The sequence below is a fragment of the Myxocyprinus asiaticus genome, chromosome 42 (genome assembly GCF_019703515.2).
Source record: "Myxocyprinus asiaticus isolate MX2 ecotype Aquarium Trade chromosome 42, UBuf_Myxa_2, whole genome shotgun sequence".
NCBI classification, from domain to species: domain Eukaryota; kingdom Metazoa; phylum Chordata; class Actinopteri; order Cypriniformes; family Catostomidae; genus Myxocyprinus; species Myxocyprinus asiaticus.
Window position 1 is genome coordinate 24871583 of NC_059385.1, and position 23418 is coordinate 24895000.

Genomic DNA, 23418 nt, shown 5'->3' on the forward strand with positions numbered 1-23418 from the left:
ATTGAATTAACAAGCATTCCATTGGCCCATTTGAACATTGGCCTCATCACTAGTTTATTTATTTTGCTGCTTTTGAGTAAAGAGATCATCCACCACAGGTGTAATATCATCTGACGATGTTTAATTGGCTGCTGTCGACAGAATCTACATGTTTTGTTTGTGTGTCTAAGCGGCTGTTGTTAAACAGCGTGTGCACTATGTACTGTAATGTACATGTAATCCTGAAACCGCAGGGCTCATGAGGAACTACAGATGAGACAAAGACTGGAATATATGATTGAATGAAGACACGTACTTCTGTAAATGCGATTTACACCAGAAGACAGACACTTCTCACACGTGCCATTAATCAGGTCATTAACAACTAGTTGTACAGTTCGGTTCCTTACACACTAAGTGAAATTTTAAAATGCAGTTGTCACTCCTGTATTTTATTGAACTGTGTGTGTACAGAATATAAGCACTAAAAGGAGAACTGACAACCGAATTTAATCTCAAAAACCGTTGGTCAAGATTACGATCAAAGAACCTACTTCAAATCAACAATAAAATCTGACAACACTGGTATCATAAATTGTGATTCTTTACCTCATTTTACACTAAAAAATGAAATTTTCCAGGCTTCTGTAGCTAATGCGCATACGTGTTCTAGAGTTGATTGACAGGTGATGTCTGGCGGGACTTCCTTTCTACATCCATTGGGCGCTCATAGCTTCTTGGTTGAGCGTTCCAATTTAATTTTAACTGAAGTGGCCCGTCTCTGCTAAATAGTCTCTAATTGGGTAAAACAGTCCTTTTTTTTATTTATTGATACTTCTCAGATTTTGAATTGAAGCTGTAGTCTGCAATTTTATATAGTTGATGAGATTGTTGCAATGCTGTTATGGTGCCCAAAAATGCTGTCTAGCTAGACAGCACACTAGGTTTTTGGGACAGAGCCGCTGTTTTAAAGAAACCACTTTGTTCTAATCCAGATTTCAATGTTTGTAAATGGGTAAGTGTTAATGTAAAAAAAAAAGCTCATGCACACTTTCCTTGTTTTCACAGGTATAACGAAGATCAAGAGGGATATTGTGTTTGCTGCCAGTCTTTATTTGTGATCCTTCAACTCTTATTTTTGAGCCTTAGTTAATGTTTATTTTTATTTCTTGAATAATGTATTGTTCATTTTTTTTCTTCAAGACATTGACGGAATTAACATTGAACATAATTGTTTTATTTGTGTTCATATCAACAAGCATAATAGGTTCTTGTATTCATCAAAAAGCGCAACATTTTGTACATACATTTTATCAGTTTTAATAAAAAAAAGTCTGTATAGTGATTTTTTTGTGGCTTAATACAGGTACACTTATTAGTTTTAGGAGATACACAGGAAGCTGTGGTAGCAGCAGAAGCAGTCCAGCCAAGGCAACGTGGGACAGTGTCCGTAAAGAGACCAATCCCCGGGGGGTCTAGAAAACATTAAAAGCCAAGTTACATTCACAGGTTTCCACCCTAGTGGTCTGCCCTTGTAGTGGGTGCATTCTTAATCCTCCTCCCATCGACTCCATGGGGCATGTCAAAAACGTTCCTGATAGCTTAGTTTGGGCTGTCATAATGATTTCCATTCGTAGGCGTCTCTTGTAAGGTGGTGTGTGGGATCTCTACCTCTTTCTGGGGTTCAACCTTCTTTTTGAAGAAATCTGACACAAAGAATACCTGTAGGGTGTAAGAGTCACAATGTTTGAGTGAGCTGAATTGCTAATAGAAGAGCGCAAAAGTGCCATCTGCTTGTTTCCAGAAGGAACTAAGTATTTTTCCCATTCATTTTCTCCAAAGCGATTTCAAAATGATTATTTAATTAGGAGTTCTAAGCTGTGAACCAAACCAACCAGCTCAGAGATTGCAACATTAAAAACTTTGAAGCAATTAAGTATATGAATATAGGGGAAATAAAAGACAATGACTGCGTAACCTACTGCCCTATTCTATAAGGGAATTAACTACTCATTGCACAATTCATTGCAAACTATGTAATCTAATCAAAATTGGTGGTAATGCTACTAATTTATAGCAATTTATTTTTAAGCATAATTTTAGTTTTATTACAAAATGTTCAGAAATATACACAAATTTGCAGTTATTTCTGATTGGTGGAGCTCTCTTTGTGTAGTGTAGTTTTTCAGCGGAAGTATGAATTTGAAGCATATGTCATTGCATAACCTTAGAGCTCATAGCATGTCTTTAAAGGTCTAGAAGGTATGAATGGATATTTACATCCAGAACAACACTGTTGTGCTAAATTGCTGAGGCTTATAGAAAGTTCTGCAATCACAGTCGTAAAGCCTGAAATATCGGTCTTTGTTCTATATGTAGCTAATTGTTTTTAGGTGTGTATACTGCACAACAGTAAAACCAAGTTGTTTGTTTCTAGTCACGTGGTGTTAACCATTGTTTAAATATAAGTAGAATTCACACTGACTACCTCCAAGAGATGGTCTGCTTGCAGTTGGTAGTATCACTCACCACTAGTAAAGCCACAATTGCTCCTTGTATGAGGCCTGTGAGTACGTCACTCCAGTGATGTTTGTAGTCTGAGACGCGGGACAGTCCCGTATAGACAGAGGCAGCGATCAGGAAGAACTGGATTGTGGGTCGAAGGAGCCGTGCCCACTCCGCTTGCATTCTTGCTTGAAGATAAAGCTTGGAGAAAATAAAGGTTGTTCAATAGTTAATTGGGCATGAGAAAGATTAAAAATGTTACCTGTCAAACTTATAATGCACATGCCAATCCTTTCCAAAGTTTTCACTTATTACATCATGTTGACTTCTGCACATCATAATTTTCAGTGCACTGTAATTTTACATGTACACACTCCGCATAATAAAGCCCAAAGTATACTTCGGTCAGACGCGAACGCTAGGCATCTGCATACAGGATGCCTGACAAATTTCGTTATCAGTAGAGTGCTTGAGCACTTAATGCTTGCAGGCCGAATTTTCTAACCGTATGTCCTCTGAAAGCGCAGTGTGCGCATGTGCCTGGAATTATTTGCAGAAATTTGTGGGTCCACAAGGTGGCAACACTCACAATTGAGCCGCTGTGGTCACGAAGAAACACTAGATGATGTAATTGCTGCTAAACAACAGGAAACGAAAGTGGAAACAACAACAGTAGATGTGCACGTCGAGGTCAGGAGATTACCAGCATTTGTGTGGGTCTAAACTCCTGAAGACAAATAGACCAGTATCTCATAGAAAGCATAGCAATACTTTGAGTGTTCGACTACACACAGACACTATGCGTTTGCGTCAAAACTGAAGTATACTTATATGGCTTTAGTGTTCATTGTTTTCATGTTACTGAAAATCCCATGCTTTATGATCCAACCTCTGTTTACGAAGAAGCTCATTTTCCTTATGCCTGAGGGCATATAACAAAAATGCTGATGTGAAACAGAGCTGTCAATCAATAGCCACACCTACTCATCAAGATTGAAACTTCCTTTATCCAGTGCCAGCTATAGTTATTTTAGTTGCCGACTAAAAGCCTCAAACTGGAAATTATGCTTTAATGTTAATGATTATTCCATCAAGCAACAGGTCTATTTATAGGATTATTGTCAAAATCATGAATCATTTATAGCTTTGATTAAAGTGGTTAATGTTTGTAATCTTATCTATATAGATTTGTTTAAGGAGTTTAATTCCATATCGGTGGTTAGATAACTTTGAAAAGCTACTTCAGCATTGTATTTCTGGGAGCTACTGAACTTTGACCTCGAGTGTGATGGGTTTAAAAGTGTGCACTTTAGCCGCATGTCTAATGCTTGTACTCGATAAGATATGTTCTGTTTGCTAACATGGCTGTAATGGGGAAGTCAGTAGAATGCCATAAGACACCTTAAGATTGCTCTTTTAAATCAAGAAACGTCCTTGTGATGAATAATGGGGGATTTCAAATGGACAATAAATAAAGTATATAAATCTACATAAACATTAAGCCCATTTCCTGGTCATTCAGAAACAAATGTGGCTATTTACTGGAAGAGTATTGACCTTCATCTGGTTTGTGATTGGATGAGTAAAGGAAATGCACGTTGTGGTTCGATTGCGACCTGATTATCAAAGAACAGCTCTGAACAATACAGGAGTGCAAAACTCAAGTTAAAACAAATTTTGATTTTAAAATAAAAGTGTAAAAGACAACAAAGCCTACTTTTAGGACCATTAAGATTTGCTGCATTGTAACTTTTTTTTCTTTCTTTCTTTTCCCATAACAATTAAGGACATTTCCACAGCCATTTTAACTCCTGTTATACTCAACTGTTATTCTCTTTACTGCAATACTTACACTTTTTAATATGTGTAAGGGATAATCTACAGTTAGTCTGTGTTTATCAGAAAATAAACCCTGACAGGGGGTGGTCAGGACTAACATCACCCTAAAGGGATTTATTTTATGATAATGACCATCTGACCTCTCATTATTCCACATATTACTAGTCTACTTGTCAAATAAATACATAAACGGACAAGAAATGCTGATTTGAGTTTAAATTAATTTATTAGCCTGCTTGTAAAGATTGCCTAGTGATACGAGAAATAGGAAAGATGACTTGCAATACCTGGATGACCAGTGAAATATCAGACGTGAATGGTGTGACTGACCAATCAGAATCAAGTATTCCAGAGCGCTATGTTATATATCTAGTATATCAGTGGTGAGGATGATATTTTTTTGTTCTACAGTAATGATAACTTAGGGGAGAAATTTGCTTAATTGTCATGACAATATAAATAATTAAAAGAGTATTTAAATGACACTTACTGCCAGGAACAGCATACAGTACATGGAGAATGAGGAGTGACCAGAGTAAAACGAGAGCCTGAAACAGAGAATCAAAGGAGCAATGTGGGCAAAGCAGGTCTGTTTAACTACTTATCACTACACGTGACGTGTGTTTGTGCAACAGTATGAAGCCATAAAATCCAAGCAGACATGTGTTTTGCAACTCTGTAAACACAAACCAAGGATTACTTTGACAAGTTGGTGGGAAGGAATCCAAACATTAAGTCCCATACTGTGCAAAGATTTGCACTGTCCCATTTGGTCCCAATGAGCACTCCCTTTGAAAAAGTGCGCACACACACACCCTTTTCCGGGTAATAAAGCTATGCTGGAGAGGTGTGTGTTAATCGGTTGGGGTCGGGGCAGGGGAAGTGTGGAGAGCGTCAGGGAAGGTAGGGTGGTCTGGCTATCCGGCTGGCTTTCGCGTATTCCTGTTTACTTAAGCTCTAGCCATAGTATCAACTAGGAGCATCCGCCCCGTGACTGCCAGCAAATAATGTTGGAACAATCCGAGCAGCACGGTGACCACTGACATGCGCTAACTATTAAAACATGTTGTTAAAAGAGCCAAAAGATATTACTTTCAGTTTACAATGTCAAAATAATTATACCAGTGTCAACCACCACAACGATTTTATTTCAGCAATAACGTTTTGCCAGATAGCTTCATGGTACAGACGTTATTTAACTGACAAGTTAACATATACTCCTTTGCTACTGATCTAACAAAAACAGGGTTTAACAGGTTTAGAGCTGTGTGCAAGATAAAATTAGGTCAGATCGGTACATTCCTAATTTAATTACAGACAAGGTCACCATGAGACAAAGTTGAGCCAAACTGAATTATTTCAAATGGCATATTCAGACCTTAACGTGCATGCGTCTTTGAGAATGAAACTGCACTGAAGCGCAACCCTAATTCAAAGAACTATAGATCTACGTAAAATTGGCATTTCTATAATTTAGACATAGCATGTTTAAACTTAACCTGGACGACTCCTACCATCTTGTGCACAATTACACGTGGCCGCTTAGCAAGCAGACCCCAAATGAAAGGTGATCTGGGTTATTCTGGGCTCAGACCCTCCACTGCTTTTTATTTGTTCTATTAATGGCATCATCTCCTAGGCAAACATTGGACCAAAGAGGTGCCTCTCTGAGAGACAGGAACCACACCTACGGTAAAAGAGAGCATTCTGAGAATGTCAGGGACACTGTCGGCCTTGAGTCTGGTCCAGAAACCCAAGCAGAAACCCTCAGCACCACTGTGTGCTCTTGAAACCTCTTACCACAGGATTCGAGAGCACTACAGCGTGTGAACCACAGACTAACAGCTACAGCATGGGTGTTCTAAACACCAAAAAAAAGACAGAAAAAAGGGTTCAAGGTTAAGACTTGAGGAAGCCCTCCATTTCAACATTAATCAGGGAGGTTCCTCTCAACACCCTATTTGAGGTCTCCGTTGAAATAGTTCTGCTAATTGGACGACTTCCTGTAAATTTGCTTCCTTCTATAGAAGATCAATTTAATCGAAGCAAAACCATTCCAAGGCATTGAGTTATGTTGAGATGAGTCCTCCAACCTTGAAGTGGCCATAACAGCTATTATACAGTGTCCAATAGGGTGATTCTCACAAAACCTGTCAAGAAAATATCCAGGTAATATTTTACCCCAAATATATACACTCAACGACCACTTTATTAAGTACACCTGTACACCTACTTATTCATGTGATTATCTAATCAGCCAATCATGTGGCAGCAGTGCATAAAATTATTCAGATATGGGTCAGAAGATTCAGTTAATGTTCACATCAACCATCAGAATGGAGAAAAAATCATGTGATCTTAGTGATTTCAACCGTGGCATGATTGTTGGTGCCAGATGGGCTGGTTTGAGTGTTTCTGTAACTGCTGATCTCCTGGGATTTTCACTCACAACAGTCTCTAGAGTTTACTCAGAATGGTGCCAAAAACAAAACACATACAGCGAGCGGCAATTCTGTTGAAGAAAACGGCTTGTTAATGACAGAAGTCAGAGAACAATGGCCAGACTGGTCAAGCTGACAAGATGATGTTACATTCCTGTCAGATTGGACCAGTCTGGCCATTCTCCTCTATTTGAAACTGGAGAAAAAAACAAATAATAATAAAAAAATAAAATTTTCAAAAATCTATTGGTAGATTTTGGAACTGACACAAGGGAAAGTTAACACTTCTGTTAATCGGCTAAATGAACATGGTTATCAGCTAAATATCAGCCTAAATATCACTATTTATGACCATTGAGATTTTTTGCTGGATGCTGTGTACAACAAATGTTTTAATTAAAATCAGTGAAAATGAAAAGCAGTACCAAGAGAGTCCTACTATAATGTATAAATATTTAACAATTAAAAAAAAAATGTTTCCACATTGCGGAAATGGGAATAGCATATTGACCATCTTTTTTCACATTGTGGTAATGAGAACTGGGGGGTAAATGTGCGTAACTGTCATGACAATAATGTCGCAATGTAAAAAAAAAAATTAACGACCCTAAAAAATTATTCATTTTCTATATGATATCTCTATATCCCTATTTTCTATATATTAAAAAAATTATTTTGATTTTGGAGTAAAATAGGACCAGGACAGTATCTTTACAGGTTTCATTATAATCACCTAATAGCATACAGCAAAACCTGGGGAAATTCAACAGATTTTGTATGGTCAACTGGTAAGGACTTTTCCAGGATGAAACCACATTAAAATGCCCTGAAATTGATGTGAAGGACATAAATGATTCCTACTTCCACTTGAAAGACAAACTGTACTTTCTTGCTCACATTTTTTTATTTTTATTTTTTTTTGCCAAAAACTCTTCTATCCAAAGTTGATTTAAAATGTACATATACACTACCGGTCAAAAGTTCTTTATTATAATTTTTTTTTTTTTTTCCACATTTTAGAATAATAGTAAAGTCATTAAAACTATGGAATAACATAAATGGAACTATGGGAATTATGTTGTGACTAAACAAAATCCAAAATAAATCAAAACTGTGTTATATTTCAGCATCTTCAGAGTAGTCACCCTTTGTCTAGAATTTGCAGACATGTACTCTTGACATTTTCTCAACCAACTTCTTGAGGTATCACCCTGGGATGCTTTTTAAACAGTATTGAAGGAGTTCCCATCTATGTTGGGCACTTATTGGCTGCTTTTCTTTATTATTTGGTCCAAGTCATCAATTTCAAAAACTTTATTTAATTACATTTTAGATTTATAATGAAAAAAATTAATATGGTGGCACAATTATATTTTTGTCAACAAACTAATTTCAAACATTTAAGCATACGCCTTCAGATCAAAAGATTTTTAAGATCATGAGAAACATTTCAGTGAAGTGTTTCAAAACTTTTGACCGGGAGAGAGAGAGTGTGGGAGTGAGAGTGAGTGTATGTATATATATATATATATATATATATATATATATATATACACACACACACACACATATACACACACAGGTGGCCAAAAGTTTGGAATAATGTACAGATTTTGCTGTTTCTGAAGGAAATTGGTACTTTAATTCACCAATGTGGCATTCAGCTGATAAAGTATAGTCAGGACATTACTGATGTAAAAAAACAGCACCATCATTATTTGAAAAAAGTCATTTTTGATCAAATCTAGACAGGCCCCATTTCCAGCAGCCATCACTCCCAACACCTTATCCTTGAGTAATCATGCTAAATTGCTAATCTGGTACTAGAAAATCACTATTTAAAAAATAGTTTAAGAAGTTCTGAACATTTCTTTCAAATTTGAATAGTAATTTTTCATGTTATTAATGTCCTGACTATACATTGTGATCAGCTGAATGCCACTTTGGTGAATAAAGTACCAATTTCTTTCCATAAGAGCAAAATCTGTACATTATTCCAAACCTTTGGCCGCCAATGTGTGTGTGTATATATATATATATATATATATATATATAACAAAATGGTTAATATATATATATTAAAAAAAACTAATTCTTCTAACTTTTGAGTAATATGGCTTATAAGCATGTGCCTGATGTCCCTAGATTCCTTTGGTCAAGCAGAGTTGAATGTTACTAATTTTTCCATGGTGAACCACATTTCCAGTTGGCCATCTTGAATTTCATTATAAACCTACTTTTTCGGATCTTTGCCAAATTTGGGGCAAAACATCTTCAGACCACGCTGGTCAAAAGTTATTAAAAACGTCTTGATAGCTTGAACCATTCTTAAGTAACACATCAACAAATTTGACGGCCAGATGCCAAAATGATCTGAGGGTGTTTCTTGACAGTGCTTTAAAATATTGACATGCAACCAGGAATACATTTAGCATTTTATTAGCATGTGTGGTCCTTGGAAATCAAACCCATGACCTTGGCATTGCTAGCCCTGTGCTCTACCAGTTGAGCCACAGGAACTACTACTGACAGACCTAAGGGAAGTGTAACCTACCTGCCCTCGTTGAACTTGGTTTCATCCCCAGTGCAGTTGAAGTCCTCAATGTAAGCCCCTCCAGTACAGTTGATCCGACTCCAGTCGGGTCTGCACACATCGAGGAAGTGTGGCCGCAGACGGCCGATGGAATACTTGGCAATGTCAGTGAGTGACTGGCTTATGGCGGCACCAAACACAAAGGTGCCGATGGCCTTATAGATGCAGGCTACATAACCGTTGCAGAAAGACTTTGATTTGATGCGCTTTAGATAGACTGAAAGGCACTCCCCTATGATCATCTGTGATGGGAGAGGAAGGGAATAACTGTTACTTTTCTTTGTCCAGGTTCTGGTGGAAATGTCAACAACTGTTTAACAGTCAGTCATGTGTTCGAGATGTGAACATTTTTGAGGATTGATTTTAGGTCTTAGAAGGATGTCCACATGTACAAGAATGGAAAACAAGATCGAACAATAGTAGCACTTGACAATGCAGCCATCACTGGTGTTTCCCTAACATAACTTTAACACAGTTACCCATGTTAAGTCTTTGACATTTAGACTGTAACCGTTACATTTAGACTCAATGCTTACAAGACTGTGAGGGATGGGACTACAATCTGTTCAACATGTCATACTGTCTCAGGCTATGTCTAATTTTCACAAGCAATGTTTACGAAAGTTTTTCATCCACTGGTAATTGGACTTATTTTCAATGTATCATTAGCTGAACGATCAAGACCCATGTACACAAGAGAATGACATTGAATGGACAATACTTCTATTCTTCACAGTCTTGTTCCTGTTTGAGTCAAATGAAATATGACATCTAGTCTAATGTCTATGTATTGATTAAGGAAATGGTAATCATATTAAGTAAACTCAGTGATGTTTCTATTGCCCTTAAAAGTATAGTGCTGTCTTGTAGATGATGTCTTGTAGATGCTACCACACTAGATAAAAAGCCTGCTTTAAAGAAACAGTTATGAGAAGTAACCACAGAGAGAGTCTTCAGCTCTATTGTCTAAACATAATGGTGACAAATTGTAACCATTTCATCACAATAACTTTTGTGGTGTATAGGCTTTTAAGGTGACCATTGTGTGGGTAGAAGACTAGCGACAATTTTTCCATTGAGTTGGATGGCTTTTAAGATGGCTTTTAACGTCAATGACAACGTCTTGTAACCAATATGTGGAAGCGTGACTGAGATTTGAGAGCTACATCAGATTTTCTGAGAATAACGACTTAAACTTCGATTTCAGTCAGAGGACTTCAGAGGAATATAGAGCATATAGAGGAATCTAGAGTCTTATTGATTACTTTTATGGTAATTGTTTTAATACTTTTTAAACTTGACAGATGTGGTCACTCAGGATGGAATTTTTCTCCACCAAATAGCGTTTTGAAAACTCTCTCCATAACCGTATACTTTGGAAAACTGAGTTTTCAAACAAAATCAATGTAAATGATGTCAGAATTTTCATTTTTGGCTGGACTATTCCTTTAAGAACCTATTTACAAGACCTTAAGTCCTCCAAACTGTGGTTAGATCTCAATTCGGTTTCCAACTGACCAGAGAAGCACGCAATAAACAATAGAGGCACAATGAGAGAGAGTGAGAGAGACAGTAAGGGGGTGAGCTGCTAGTGTAACAAACAGGTGGGCACTTACAGTAAGCACAGTGATAGGAATCATTACTCCTCCTAATAACTGATAGGAAATGGTGTCTTCTTTATATGGGTACTTGATAGAGTCATCGTTACAGAAAAATCCTCGTTTGAATGATTTGTGTTGTATTGTGAGTATTGCGAATGGGAGTCCAACTAGCAAAAAAAAGCAGTGAGAGAAAAAACAAAGGTTAACAGAGGGGTTTGTGTCCTATTCTCCCCAGTTCAAGTAAGTGATGTCTTAGGTGAGGTGCTCGTACAGGAAGAAAAGCTGTGAGTTAGGCATATATATGGATTCCCACTCTAAAACGAGAAGAACAAAGGATTAGAGAGGTGGTGGTAGTGATGCGGCATCTGGGGCTGAATTTCACCAGAAGTCAAGCTTTGCTCTTTTATAATTGAAGCTATTCTTGAAGTGGGTTTTACTGCTTTGTTTTCAGTCTCCAGTGGTTTTGAGGTCGTCATGGGAAGTGGAGACGCTCAAATATAGCACAAATGATTTAACCGCACGCTATGATATAAGGCAGATCTTGTCAGAGTGCAAACCCAAGTGGTCTTTGAGTATCTGTTTGTATGAACATTTAGTGAATTTCTCAAATATCTCAAAATGATATTACCCGCCCTCTATTTATTCCCCAAAATGCTTTTTCTAATCTTTAAGCCCAGGTTTTTTTGCACACCATCATACAGGGATTTTGGGTTTTATGGTGGGCAAATAGATTCTCTCTTTGTTTTACCAGGCTAGGTCTCTCTTGGTGGTTTTGCTATCCGACTGGGGGTGCACAAGTAAATTCTTTTGTTTATTATTTCAAATTAAAAAAAAAAACTTTCTTCCTACCCTAAACCTTAAATGGAAACCTAACTGATAGTGTCACAAGCAAATTTGAGAAGAAAAAACACAAATGCTGAAGCAGCCATGTCATTTTTTGGTGCCCCCTGCATATTAATTTGGGATGTTAAGTTTCAATGTTTAGTGTTTTTTAACATTGAAAGTTACATACGGTATTTCAGGATTAAATGTTGTTTCACAGTTAGAAATTTTACAGTTAACGTGAAATGCTGTTTGCAACCCAATTTACTTCTAATAATATAAGTAATATGACAAAATTCCAAGTTCAAAAGTTTTGTTTTAAACTTGACATGATTTTTCCATTGGGAATTGATTAGAAAGAAAAAATGGTCATTAAATACCAGAATTGAGCCAGGTGGTTGGATGAGAGGGGTTAAAAAGTACGAGGGATTCATGGAGTGATGAATTACGAAAGCACAATAGTAGAATTATGTGCACCGGTGAATCATTCACAATTCGAAAAGGAACGTGAATTAAGAAAGCAAATAGGGTTTATTGTGATTTCACGTTGATTTTATGGTGACACAAACATCGTGAACAAATATGCAAGAAGGATGACCGTGGTAAGATATTACCAGCAGAAACATTACAAGCCTGTCAGAGGCATAAAAGTTACTCAAGAGTGGCAGCAAAGCATGTGATAGGGATTAAGACATTTACCCAACATGCAGTGAATGTGTAATGCTTAGACATGTGTGCATGTCATTTTTCCCATGTTAATGTCCATAAACCACTCTGCCTGCTAAGAGATATCAGACATGTGGATCAGAGAAGTCTACCCAACGTTACCCAGAACTCTCTACAGAGGACAGCTCCTTAAATTACACCATCTCTTCTTGCCATCTTCACTGAAAGCTGCATTGTCATGGTGTACGAATTACTGTCTGAACGTATAAGATTTCAGAAGGATCACTCGTTCAGATCATTGCTTGCACGCTTTGCACGCTGCCTGGACTGGCAAAGCAAGTGGAAGCTGAGGGTTGCTTACACTGAGGTCATGAAACCCTGCAATATGGGCAGTTTGTGGTTTTCATCAAGTAAAAGAAATGAGTCACTCATACCACACACAATATGGGTATTAGCTCACACACAACGGGGTCAATTTGTGTCAAACACAACAGTGTCTGAAATGGTCTAAATCTGTATCATCAACATCAAACATTTGCGGTTGTTCCCGGAAAGTATTCTTTGCACTCCGAGAGACCTTTTTAGAAGCAAAAAGTATTCTGTCTGTGCTCCAGAAGATATTAACTATCACTCATCACATTTCAGACTTAATATCCACAGATATTTCTAAGATATAGAACAAAACGTGTGTCTTCCATCCATCTTTTTCATTTAATTTTGTGATAAAACTATTTTAAAATGCTTGACGCAAACACTTGCTCAAAAAAATTAACCATGTCAGTAATGATAAAACGTAACCATAACTTTGCATAATGTCTGGTCTTGAGTATTTAATGTGTGACCAAACATTGACCCTTACTAAACATATTCAGGACGTTTCTGTGGTTTGATGGGAAACCTAAGAAGTCTTTCATGATGAAAACCACAAATGGCCCAATTTCCATTTATGTCTTAAAAAAAAAAAAAATAAATAAAAAAAGATTTTTTTTTTAAAGCAGTACATGTTGCATTCAAAAATATTCAGAGCGGAAAACACCTCAAATTTATTTTAATCTAAAACAGGTACTCAAGGCAATTTCTTCTACTAAGTGGACATCCTTGGCTAAGTGGAGGTAATGCAAAGCAAAATGCCCAGAGTGTTCTTAGACAAAGAAGAAAAAAACCCGATGGTACAACCGACCTACAAAGAATTCTTGTTTCAATCTTGACACCATGTCTACCCCGGATGTGTACGGCGTGTTGTGATGCAACTAGACTAGAACACTTGCATTACAGTCAATGGTGGTCTACACTGAAAGCGCCCACTGCATTCAGTTGATATCCCATTTCTATTTTTAATGCATAGAAGAGCTACACCAGCACTTCCCTGTACATCTGAAATAAAATTATTTACAAGTATAATATACATATATATGATTTATTTATATTTTCTTGCCATAAATTTTATTCATTATGTATTTTAATACCTTCTGACCATTACATCAAACCCAGCTTGTAATTTTATGGTCTCTGGCCTTCTAATTTAATCATCTTTTGTTTTTAACCATATGCATATAGTACGCAGTTGTAGGGTCAATGACACAGCACTCATTTTTATTTTTTTTTTGCCTGGATCTATTAAGTTATTCAAAAACATATTAAAAATACAATTTACACAAAACAATTAGGCCTACTTAATTTCTGTTGAAAATACATTTTGATTTAATTTTTAACAGATTTTATTTCATTGTACTGTTGCTGAAGTGTAAACTAGAGTCTCCAGTTGATTGGTCTGTGTTAATGAACATTCTGAGATGACGTCAATGTGCTGCTTTGACGCTTACAGTGTAGACAACCTCAAGCTGTTGTGGCACGATGCATCACTGGTTGCTGCGTGTTAGACACTCCAGCACATATTAAAGTAACTTGAACAGCTGCATTCAATCACACTAAGCTGCTCTATTCAAATGGCAGTTTGCACCTGTTAGTGGTCAGATGTAATGTTGATACAGCTGCTCTTTGGTGTCTATTAGGTTGTTTGTTCACTGAAAATGATGGGCCACTTCCTTTGGATGCAACAGTCAGTTAAATCCTCAAGAAAAGGAACAGTGTTGTTATCCTTAATGAAAACTAAATGACATTTTTTTTGTTAACATATAAAATAAAAAGACAAATTAAAACAAACATAATAGTTCGAAGTAAAATTTAACTAAACTATGTTTTTCATGATTCCAAAAATAACTTAATATCAAACTGAAAACAAAGAATTTTTTGTTTTTGATACATAGTATACATTACATTTCACCTTCAATAAACATGAAAGTGCCATTAGATAACGATAAAATCTAGACAGTCCTAAGACATCTTGAAAGCGTTAAATTTAATTGAATGATATCAGTTAACATGTTAACTTTGGCTGCTCTAAAATACTAATACTTCAACTAAAATAAAACTCACTCCAGTCTGATCTCTCCGGATCTCTTACAAGTATCGCAGCAGTTCTGAGGTGAAATATCCACTGTGTGGCGCTAAAAGCGAGTTCAAAAAAAAAGTTTTTAAAGTTACTGCTCTATCGAATTTCAAATAAACAAAACCTTTCTTCCTACCCTAAACTTTAAATGGAAACCTAACCGATAGTGTCAAGCAAATTTGAGAAGAAAAACGCAAATGCTGAAGCAACCACGCCGTTTTGTGGTGCTTCTGACACTTTCAACTTGCGTGTTGACTACCGTTTTCTTCAGGACTCCTGGTCCTTTGTATCGCAAGTGCAACGCTCTATCAGTTGAGCTATGCGCTATATACAGTAATAGCACATGATCAAGTTTGTAAATGTACCATTTTCTCCGGAAATAAAGTCGCACCTGAATATAAGTCGCATCGGGTCAAAATTGCATTGTTGAGAGAAAAAAAAACACAGATAGGTCACATCTGTGCATAGGTCGCACTGACAGAGGTTGCATATGGCAGGCAATAGGACCCGGGAGCAGACGCCCGACTTCCCTTCAGCCGTTCAGCAGCATGTCAGACGCACTCCAGCATGAAGATTACCGCAGCATCTATGCATCATGTCACAGCGGATTTTATTCGGGAGTATTTGCTCCAAGTAATCATGTGTAACAGTTTTTCATATTCTGTTTATGTTTCATGAAAATAAAACACGACAAATAAGCCACATCTGTTGTAACTCTAAGCCATGCACAAATAAACAGCTTTTTGTCTGTGAGTAAAATAGTATGCCCGTTGCATCCTATTCATTCATTAATGTCAGTGACTGTCTATCTGTGGATCTTTCTTATATTTGCAATCCTCTATGCTACAGTATGCACTGTCCTGTTCACTGACTGTTTTTTACGAGTTAAACGTTAAAATGTATCGCACTATTACTTAGTCATGCACTACAGTAAAAGTGTTTTGATGTCATAAGTAAGCACTGTGTGAGGAACAGGGCAAAAGGTGTTTATGAACTGATAATCTACCTTATATTTGTGATTTGTGTGAAGTCCTTGTTGTAGCACCTAGAGTTCATTTCACCAGGAAACTGTTGCGATATGTACAACGAGCCACGTGAAAATCTTTTTGCACAAATGTCGGTATAGTAACGTTATGTTATGAGGTTGGGAGAAACTAAAATGAAAAATTCGAACGAAAATGAAAATCTAAATTAAAAGGGAAGACTCTGGGCACATCTTGTGTGGATGCTGTCGGGATTACTTACACTACAAATAGGAATTGTGAAGCCCACTGTGTAGAGCACAGTGGAGGTGACTGTGCTGGAGTGGAAGGGATAGCTGATGCTCTCATCATTACAGAAAAAGCCCTGCTGAAATGGTTTGATTTTACCCAGGTTAAACGCTGCAAGCGGGAGGCCAGCTGTAGGCGAAAAAGGGTTAACAATAGGTTAACAACTCTATATAGGGTCTACCAACCAATCAATGGTGAGGGCTGATTCCCTGTGTTGATGATTGGCTGCTGCCAAGGACAACTATCACTTAGAGCGCTCCACATGAGATAAGAATTACATGATGCTTGTGGGTTTATAATGACAAAGCGTGTTCAGATTGGACACCTAGCAGGCAGTATAAGAGACTTTGAATATCTGTAGTTTAAAAGTGACATCATCTTACTACTGGGTTATAAACACTGATCGTGTCTGATGTCATGTTGCTACTACTGTTGTCTATATACAATGCTGGACAAATCCTTTTAAAAGATTCCTCGCTGTATCACACGTTCGCATCATATGCAGAGATTAGACTGGTTTATCGACAAGGCCGATAAATTTAGCTGATATTTGACCATTTGAAGATTATCAGAGCGTACATCACAATCCTAATGAGAATAAAATTTTCCAAGCATTTAAAAGGAGCTTGTCATTGTCATAGAAATATTTATATTCTTCTAATTCATTGCATACAGTCCATTTACACTACCAACTTCTTATGAATGTGCTGTTTTGGTTTATATCGCTGGTGCTTGAGGGAATGGACTATATAATTAGGATGCAGATAGTGCAATAACCGGAGAAGAACCTCCTAATTAAATTGCACTTGGCCAGCCCATTATGGCATGATTTCGCTAAATCCACTTGCACCTAGTGTTAGCGCATGCTTGCACGGAAATACCAAGACTTTGCGCTTATGACTTATGGCATAGCGCTAGTGCTCTTAAAATAGGGCTCATAATAATGTTGTCAAAAGTACCGGTACTTTGGTACCATGTCAGTACTAAAATAAAAAAAGATGTAATGATACCAGTGTTTCTGCGGTAACGGTAGTACCGAGCACCGACTCAAGACTGCTTTAAAATGCTCACAGGCTTACTTTGAATGTGTGCTCTGCTACTCCTTTTACACTGACATGGAAATTAATCCAAGTGACATGTCCTAGTGTGATTTATTAAACCACTAAAGGCTGCAATCTTAGCGTGGATGATCTGCATAATTTAGCATTTAAAACAACAGAGTTGACCAAAGTGCTTCACAGTAATAAAATGTAAAACACAACATTTCAAAATGACCACAAACACCAGTAATCTAAAATATAAACACTCCAAAACTGTGTCCTACATTTCATTTGTCTGACTCAAAGGACAGTGTAAACAGATGAGATTTCAGACATGACTTGAAAGTCTGCAATGATCACACTGTTTATCCGGTAAAGTGAAGCTTCAGGCAAAAAACACACATCATAATAAAAGCACGACTCAAAATAAAAGCTAGATGATTGAGATTGAAGAAATTAAAGAATTGAATACAAATATATTACACGTGTATAGTAAAATTTTATAATAATAATAATAATAATAATTAAGCAATATATCACAAGCAAGACAGCTGTTGAATAAAAGGTTGGCCAAAAAAATGCACTGACATGTTAAAAAGTTCACTTATAGTTCACTTAAATGTTCACTTTTTAAAAGTTTTAAGAATTTATTGATTAGGCACCATTTTGATGATTAAATTAAACTTTAAAACATGTTCTGGAAAATAATAATAATTATTAAAATAATATTAAAAATAACTAAACTTATGTGTTCAATATCACATTATCATATTTTTGCTGTGGTATCGAAATTGGTATCGAGAACCGTTAAATTTTACTGGTATCGGTATCGACTACTGAAATTTTGGAACTAGCTCATAATATCCATTTTGCTTACATATGAAAGAAATTCTCTCTCAGCAAATGCTGTAGGCAATATTACAGTATACAGGGAGGGAATCTTCTAACTTATAAAATATTACTGAAAAAAATTATTCTGGGTAATTTTAAAATGAATAACAGGGTTCAAACTATGCATTTCAATTGCTATTTATTTAAAATATATAATAATCAACAACCAAAACTTAAAGTAAACTTTAAAGAAAGAGATCAATCTTTGAATTTTCAAAATCGATATTGGGATCGTTTAAATGAAAACCTTGATTAATCAGAAAACGCTGTATTTTTACCTAGCCATAATCATTAATTCAATTATTATAGTTGTTTATACCTAATGTGTTTTGATATACATTTTTCTCTTTTTATGGCAGTGTAAAAGACAAATTTCCATTCTATGGCAAATCAAACAAATAATAAAGTGTAAAGTAAATTCTCATTTTCCTTTCACTCCAAAACAAATTACTATTGTTGTATGCAGCCTCTTCCATTTAAGCCGTTTTGCTGACGCTGACATATCTTTATCTACTCCACATCACCCTAATGGTGTCTGACGATCTAAAGTCTCACGTCAGAGCTTGTCATGTAAACTTTGAATCCTCAATAGCCTCAACCTATTCTTGTTGCCATTGCAAAGCATTATGAGAAAACAACACAAACCCTCATTCATCGAGCCTGAGGCTCATGTCCCAGTCAGAGTATGGGTCTGTTATTGACGCTAAACGCATGTGACATACGTATAGATAAAGCTGGCCGTTCAAGCCTGAAAGAAGGAATCATGGCATAAACAAATTGTTCCATGCTCCACTAAAGCCCCATTGTAGTACAACCGCACGCTAAATCTTTGAACATGTTCTCAGTGATAGAAATGTGAAAACGGCAAAACAAAAATGTGATGTGCGCATTGTCAAACATTTTACCATTGACAAGTCTTCAGGGTTAAACCCATGAATTCGTCCCTAGGCTTTAATGTGCTCTCATGTGTTCTAGTTTGAATTTAGGTTGTAACTTATGTAAATATGCACTCGCCAATGCAAAAAATCAGGAAGCCATCCCGGAAAGGCATGAGACACATGTCTGACTTGAAATCAGTGATTGTAAGCTACTTTTAGATATGAGATATTTGACCAGCATGTGTGTGAAATTGAAGTCAGATGGCCACGACTACCACTGTGTACCTTGTGGTTTGGATTTTATTCTTTATCATACTTTATATTATGATGAAATATTTAACCATTTCACCAACTTGGTTCCTCAATCAAAAGGCAAATTCAAGAAATCATCTGAATGTGACTCAGTTGGCAACTTTCCGGAAAGTATCTATTTGTTCATTGTTTTAAAAGTATGCGTTTTTTCTGCCAGCACACAGAAAATTCCAAAAATAAATACAAATAAAATGTAATCATGAATGCTCTAAGCTTCAGTAGCCTATTGGTAGACCAAATAACTTGAGCCTAATTCGGCACATAATAGTTAAGAACTATAGTACAGCAGGGCCTGGGGGGTATCTATAAAGTGGGCAAGTGGTTGTCTCTTCATCAGACCGGGAGGGGGATATCAGAAGATTTTGGGGGAAAATCTAGGGGGGCAATACCCCTCTTAGACCTGATCATACAGTACAGGGTTTCCACATTTTGAGCAATGAATTCCCATGACTTATTCCAGTTGTGATTACTAGATAAGGATTTTACAAAACTTTTCCTAGAGATTGCACTCACAAACAGCTTTTTCTAACAAACAAAATATGATAGAACTGTGCATAACTAGAAAAGTATTGTCACAACAGGGATTTCCATTATTTAAACCTGATATTTCCAGGTTTTTCATAACTGTGGGAACCCTGATAGTAGCTAATAGAAAGTGCATACAATACAATATCAATACTATAGGGTGAATTTGGGTAATATGTGGCATTTATTTCCCTATTAACTTCTGCATTTAACTGTTATTTCCACCCATCACGAGACTTCACGTGACAAACAAGTTAGTATATGGTAATGTTAACAACCTTGCTTATGATTCAGTAAGAAATGTACACATCAAAGCATAGTTGCCCAACATTAATGTCCCAGATTACCCTAATTCCCCCTACATTAAATGATTATTCATGTAATATACACACTGAAAAAAAAAAAAAAAACATTTTGAGGAAAAGTACATACAGAACAAAAGATTAGGTACTTTCTACACTGAATAAGTTAAAGCATAAAGTTGAAAATATTAAGTAAATTCTACATTTGTTTTTAATTCAAACACGTAAAAATAATGCTATAGCTTATAAGCAAATATTTATGATTGTTTGTTATCTTTACAATACAGTACTGTGCAAACGTTTTAGGCACATAAGATGTTTCACAAAAACATTTGTCTTAAGATGGTTATTTATATCTTTAGTGTGTCAATAGGAAATATAAATATTAGACTCCCAAACATTACTTTTGCAAATAGAAAGGATTAGAATAGAAGAACAGGGAGCCCTGCAACAGATGGCATGACCCCCATAAAGCCCCCCACTGAACATCATGTCAGTCTGGGATTACAAGAAGAGACAGAAGCAATTGAGACATCCTAAACAGATAGAAGAACTGTGGTAAATTCTCCAGGAAGCTTGGAACATCCTATCTGCCAACAACCAAGAAAAACTGTGTCCAGGTATACCTAGGAGAATTGGGGCTGTTTTAAAGGCAAAGGTGGTCAGACCAAATATTGATTTAGATTTGTTATGTTTACTGGACTTTGTATGACATTAAGTGATAAATGAAAACTATACATTTAGTTAATTTTGAAGACATCCTCACTATGTAACATTTTTCACAAGTGCCTAAAACTTTTGCACAGTACTGTATGTCATCATGTACCAATCCTAAAGTTGAGGACCTTGTCATATTTCTTTCCTAATTTGAGTAAACTTCACAGGTAAACAAATTAAGTACATTTTACTTAACTTTTCCAAGCTGGTGTTCCCAGCATGGCTTGAATAAGCAAATATGGTTTCATTTTTTGCAAGTTTATTTACAACATTTTCATTGCTGATTTTGTTGATAAGTTTGGTATCTTCTTGTATTGTGAAGACTGAAGTTCTACTCAAAATGACCCGTTCATGAACAAAAAATGATCTTTTGATTGGTGCGGTCATCATTTTGTGCTCCAAGTGTTGAGGTCTGCATGTGCAGCTCTGTATCTTGATTCTAATGCCAGTAATACAAGGTGGTATTCGTATGCATGTCATCTGGTACGTGAATAAACTTGTTTATGAGGAAAGTTTAGTGTTCTAATAAAATGTTTATTTAAATGTAATTCTATTCTAATAAAGTTTAAGTGCCATGTACTTCAGGGTACAACAAATAAAAGTTACTGTTTTAACTGAAATGTTTAAGTTAAAATTGCTCACTTTAATCAATATATGTCCTGAAGTAGATTTTACTTAATTTTTGTATCATTAAAACTTACTCAGAAAAACTTAGTAAATCTTACTATTTTTTCAGTGCATTAGAATAGTTTACTGGCTGTTGTTCAGAAAAGCTATACGGGTTTTTAAATGGATTTGAAATTTTAATGATGTTTCCGTTCATTGGTTAATTCCGTGGCCGAGTCATTTTGCATAGAGATTCTCTGCAAAATGGAAACGCCCTTACGGAAAATGATGATAACGCATGATGTCTGTGCTCAGTGAGGGTGTATATAGTCTTCAGTATGCACTATGACGCACACTATTGGTGTCGTGTGTGGTTAATGTGCGAGTCACATTGTAGCTATGTTGAATCACGTGCAATTAAGTATCATGCATGGAAACAATGTATATTTTCACGGGACTTAACGACACAATTAATGCGTCCAGATCCGCCCCATATCCACGAGCTTCATATCTGCTGACTCTTTATGCATAGCGCGTATTTACATCTAAAACTAACCATTTAACCACCTTATTTACAGACACTTGGCTTGTCCTAACTTGGTTATATTTTATAAATTATCGACACTTCTCTATATGGCTTAAAACATGGATAAAACAGTCTAGACAAAATCTAAACTAATGAATAAAAAAGAAATTACCTCAAATAAAACTTACCAAGTACTAGGCACGCGATATCAAGCAATATAAAGGGAATTCCTCTGGTTTCGAACATCGCTGCACGGTGTCAGTGTCCTTCAGTGGCTCAGTTCTGATTATAAAGGCTTAATATAAGGCGTCTTGAGTAAACAAAATTACGGAGCGTCCACCTCTTATGGTCTATTGAAAGAGAGATAAACTACAGGGACGCGTGGTAAGGCAAGCCGCAACTGTCTTAATAACATTGAATGCGTAATGGCGACTAATAATCAGCAGTCCAAGAGACAGAGCGACCTGTTCTGCGGAAGATCCTGAAATAAGATGACCATTTCAACGCATGAGGATAAGAATACGCGATGACGAGCCGGTATATGATAATTCAGATGGTCAGAATAAAAGGGCCCGGGTGCCTGTGAGCGGTAGGGTAGAGTTTGGTCTGCACACTAGAGAGCTGCTGCTGCTGGCTGTCATGCTGAGGATGATTCAGCCTATCGCGTGTCTCTCAGCGCTGTACGACAGCACAGGCCACGCCCATCGGTTGCCCCGCCCACTAACTCAATAATGTATCATCAGTTGGCATGAGTGTGGGGGAAATGTAATTCTTTTTTTCTTTTTTTTTTTCACTATAAAAAGAAAAATTTCTATATGGTCTTCTTTCTATCTAAAACGGAATTTCTTCACTTTCCATCTATACGCAATAATGTACTTCTTTTCCACAGCATTTTCAGAGATGTCAGAAATAATACATATTCTCTCATGGGAAGTAGTGATATTTTATATTGAAACCACAGATGTGGGAGCCAGGCAAAACCGGTTTGACCAAAAAACAACAACAACAAAAAAAAAATAGATTCATATCACTCATTATTGTTCAGGACAAAGTGATATGTCACATATAACTAACTATTTTCTTTCCAGTACGTTTATTCAGCCATTTACTTTTAATAAAAAGAAAAACACAAATAGTTTTTCTACTGTCAGAACAACTATGGCTGTGTCTCGTTTGGAAGGCTGCATGCTAGGTAGGATGTGTCCTTTGAAGGCTGCAGTATACCGAGTGTCCTCCTTTAAACAAGCCTCGTTTAAACGAGACGGCCTTTGTAGGACAAACGGAAACGGAACTTAATATGGTTGCTATGACAGCACGACACTTTAACAAGCGCGAGCGCTTTGAGAAGGGAACAAAGTCCCTCTGGAAGGGGAAGTATGAGGTACATTTTAGGAGAGTTATAATGATGTAAAGAGAAAAGAAAATAGATTTTACAGGTGCACTTTTAGTCTAATA

At 36.6% G+C, this 23418-nt stretch overlaps 2 protein-coding genes across 3 annotated transcripts in view; one reads left to right on the top strand and one right to left on the bottom strand.

Annotated features, from left to right (window-relative positions):
• The window catches only part of mtrex (Mtr4 exosome RNA helicase), a 51134-nt gene extending 49810 nt beyond the window's left edge, over positions 1 to 1324 (top strand). Inside the window, exon 27 of the mRNA XM_051684118.1 lies at positions 1048 to 1324. Coding sequence (XP_051540078.1) covers positions 1048 to 1100 — 53 coding nt within the window. The 3' untranslated portion in view covers positions 1101 to 1324. The remainder of the gene's footprint in view (positions 1 to 1047) is intronic.
• Positions 1195 to 22624, bottom strand: plpp1a (phospholipid phosphatase 1a). 2 transcript variants are annotated; one of them, XM_051684196.1, is made up of 6 exons: positions 22152 to 22624; positions 10974 to 11125; positions 9319 to 9599; positions 4814 to 4871; positions 2509 to 2685; positions 1195 to 1701 (listed from the first exon to the last, which is right to left on the bottom strand). In XM_051684196.1, exons 1-6 carry the CDS (start codon positions 22207 to 22209, stop codon positions 1582 to 1584), a joined length of 846 nt encoding a protein of 281 aa, XP_051540156.1. In that variant the 5' UTR covers positions 22210 to 22624; the 3' UTR covers positions 1195 to 1581. The 2 variants fall into 2 exon arrangements, with proteins under 2 accessions (XP_051540156.1, XP_051540155.1); XM_051684195.1 differs by lacking the exon at positions 10974 to 11125 and adding an exon at positions 16141 to 16295 and having other exon boundaries at positions 22152 to 22623.
• Between the last annotated feature and the right edge of the window lie 794 nt (positions 22625 to 23418).

What these genes read in the sequence shown, in the direction of transcription:
- plpp1a (XM_051684195.1), bottom strand. Translation starts at nt 22,209, where the DNA reads ATGTTCGAAACCAGAGGAATTCCCTTTATATTGCTTGATATCGCGTGC. An exon ending in TATCGCGTGCCTAGTACTTG is followed by an intron (nt 16,296 to 22,151) that starts GTAAGTTTTATT and finishes TTTCGCCTACAG; the next exon opens with CTGGCCTCCCGCTTGCAGCG. An exon ending in ACTGTATGCTGTTCCTGGCA is followed by an intron (nt 2,686 to 4,813) that starts GTAAGTGTCATT and finishes ATTTTCTCCAAG; the next exon opens with CTTTATCTTCAAGCAAGAAT.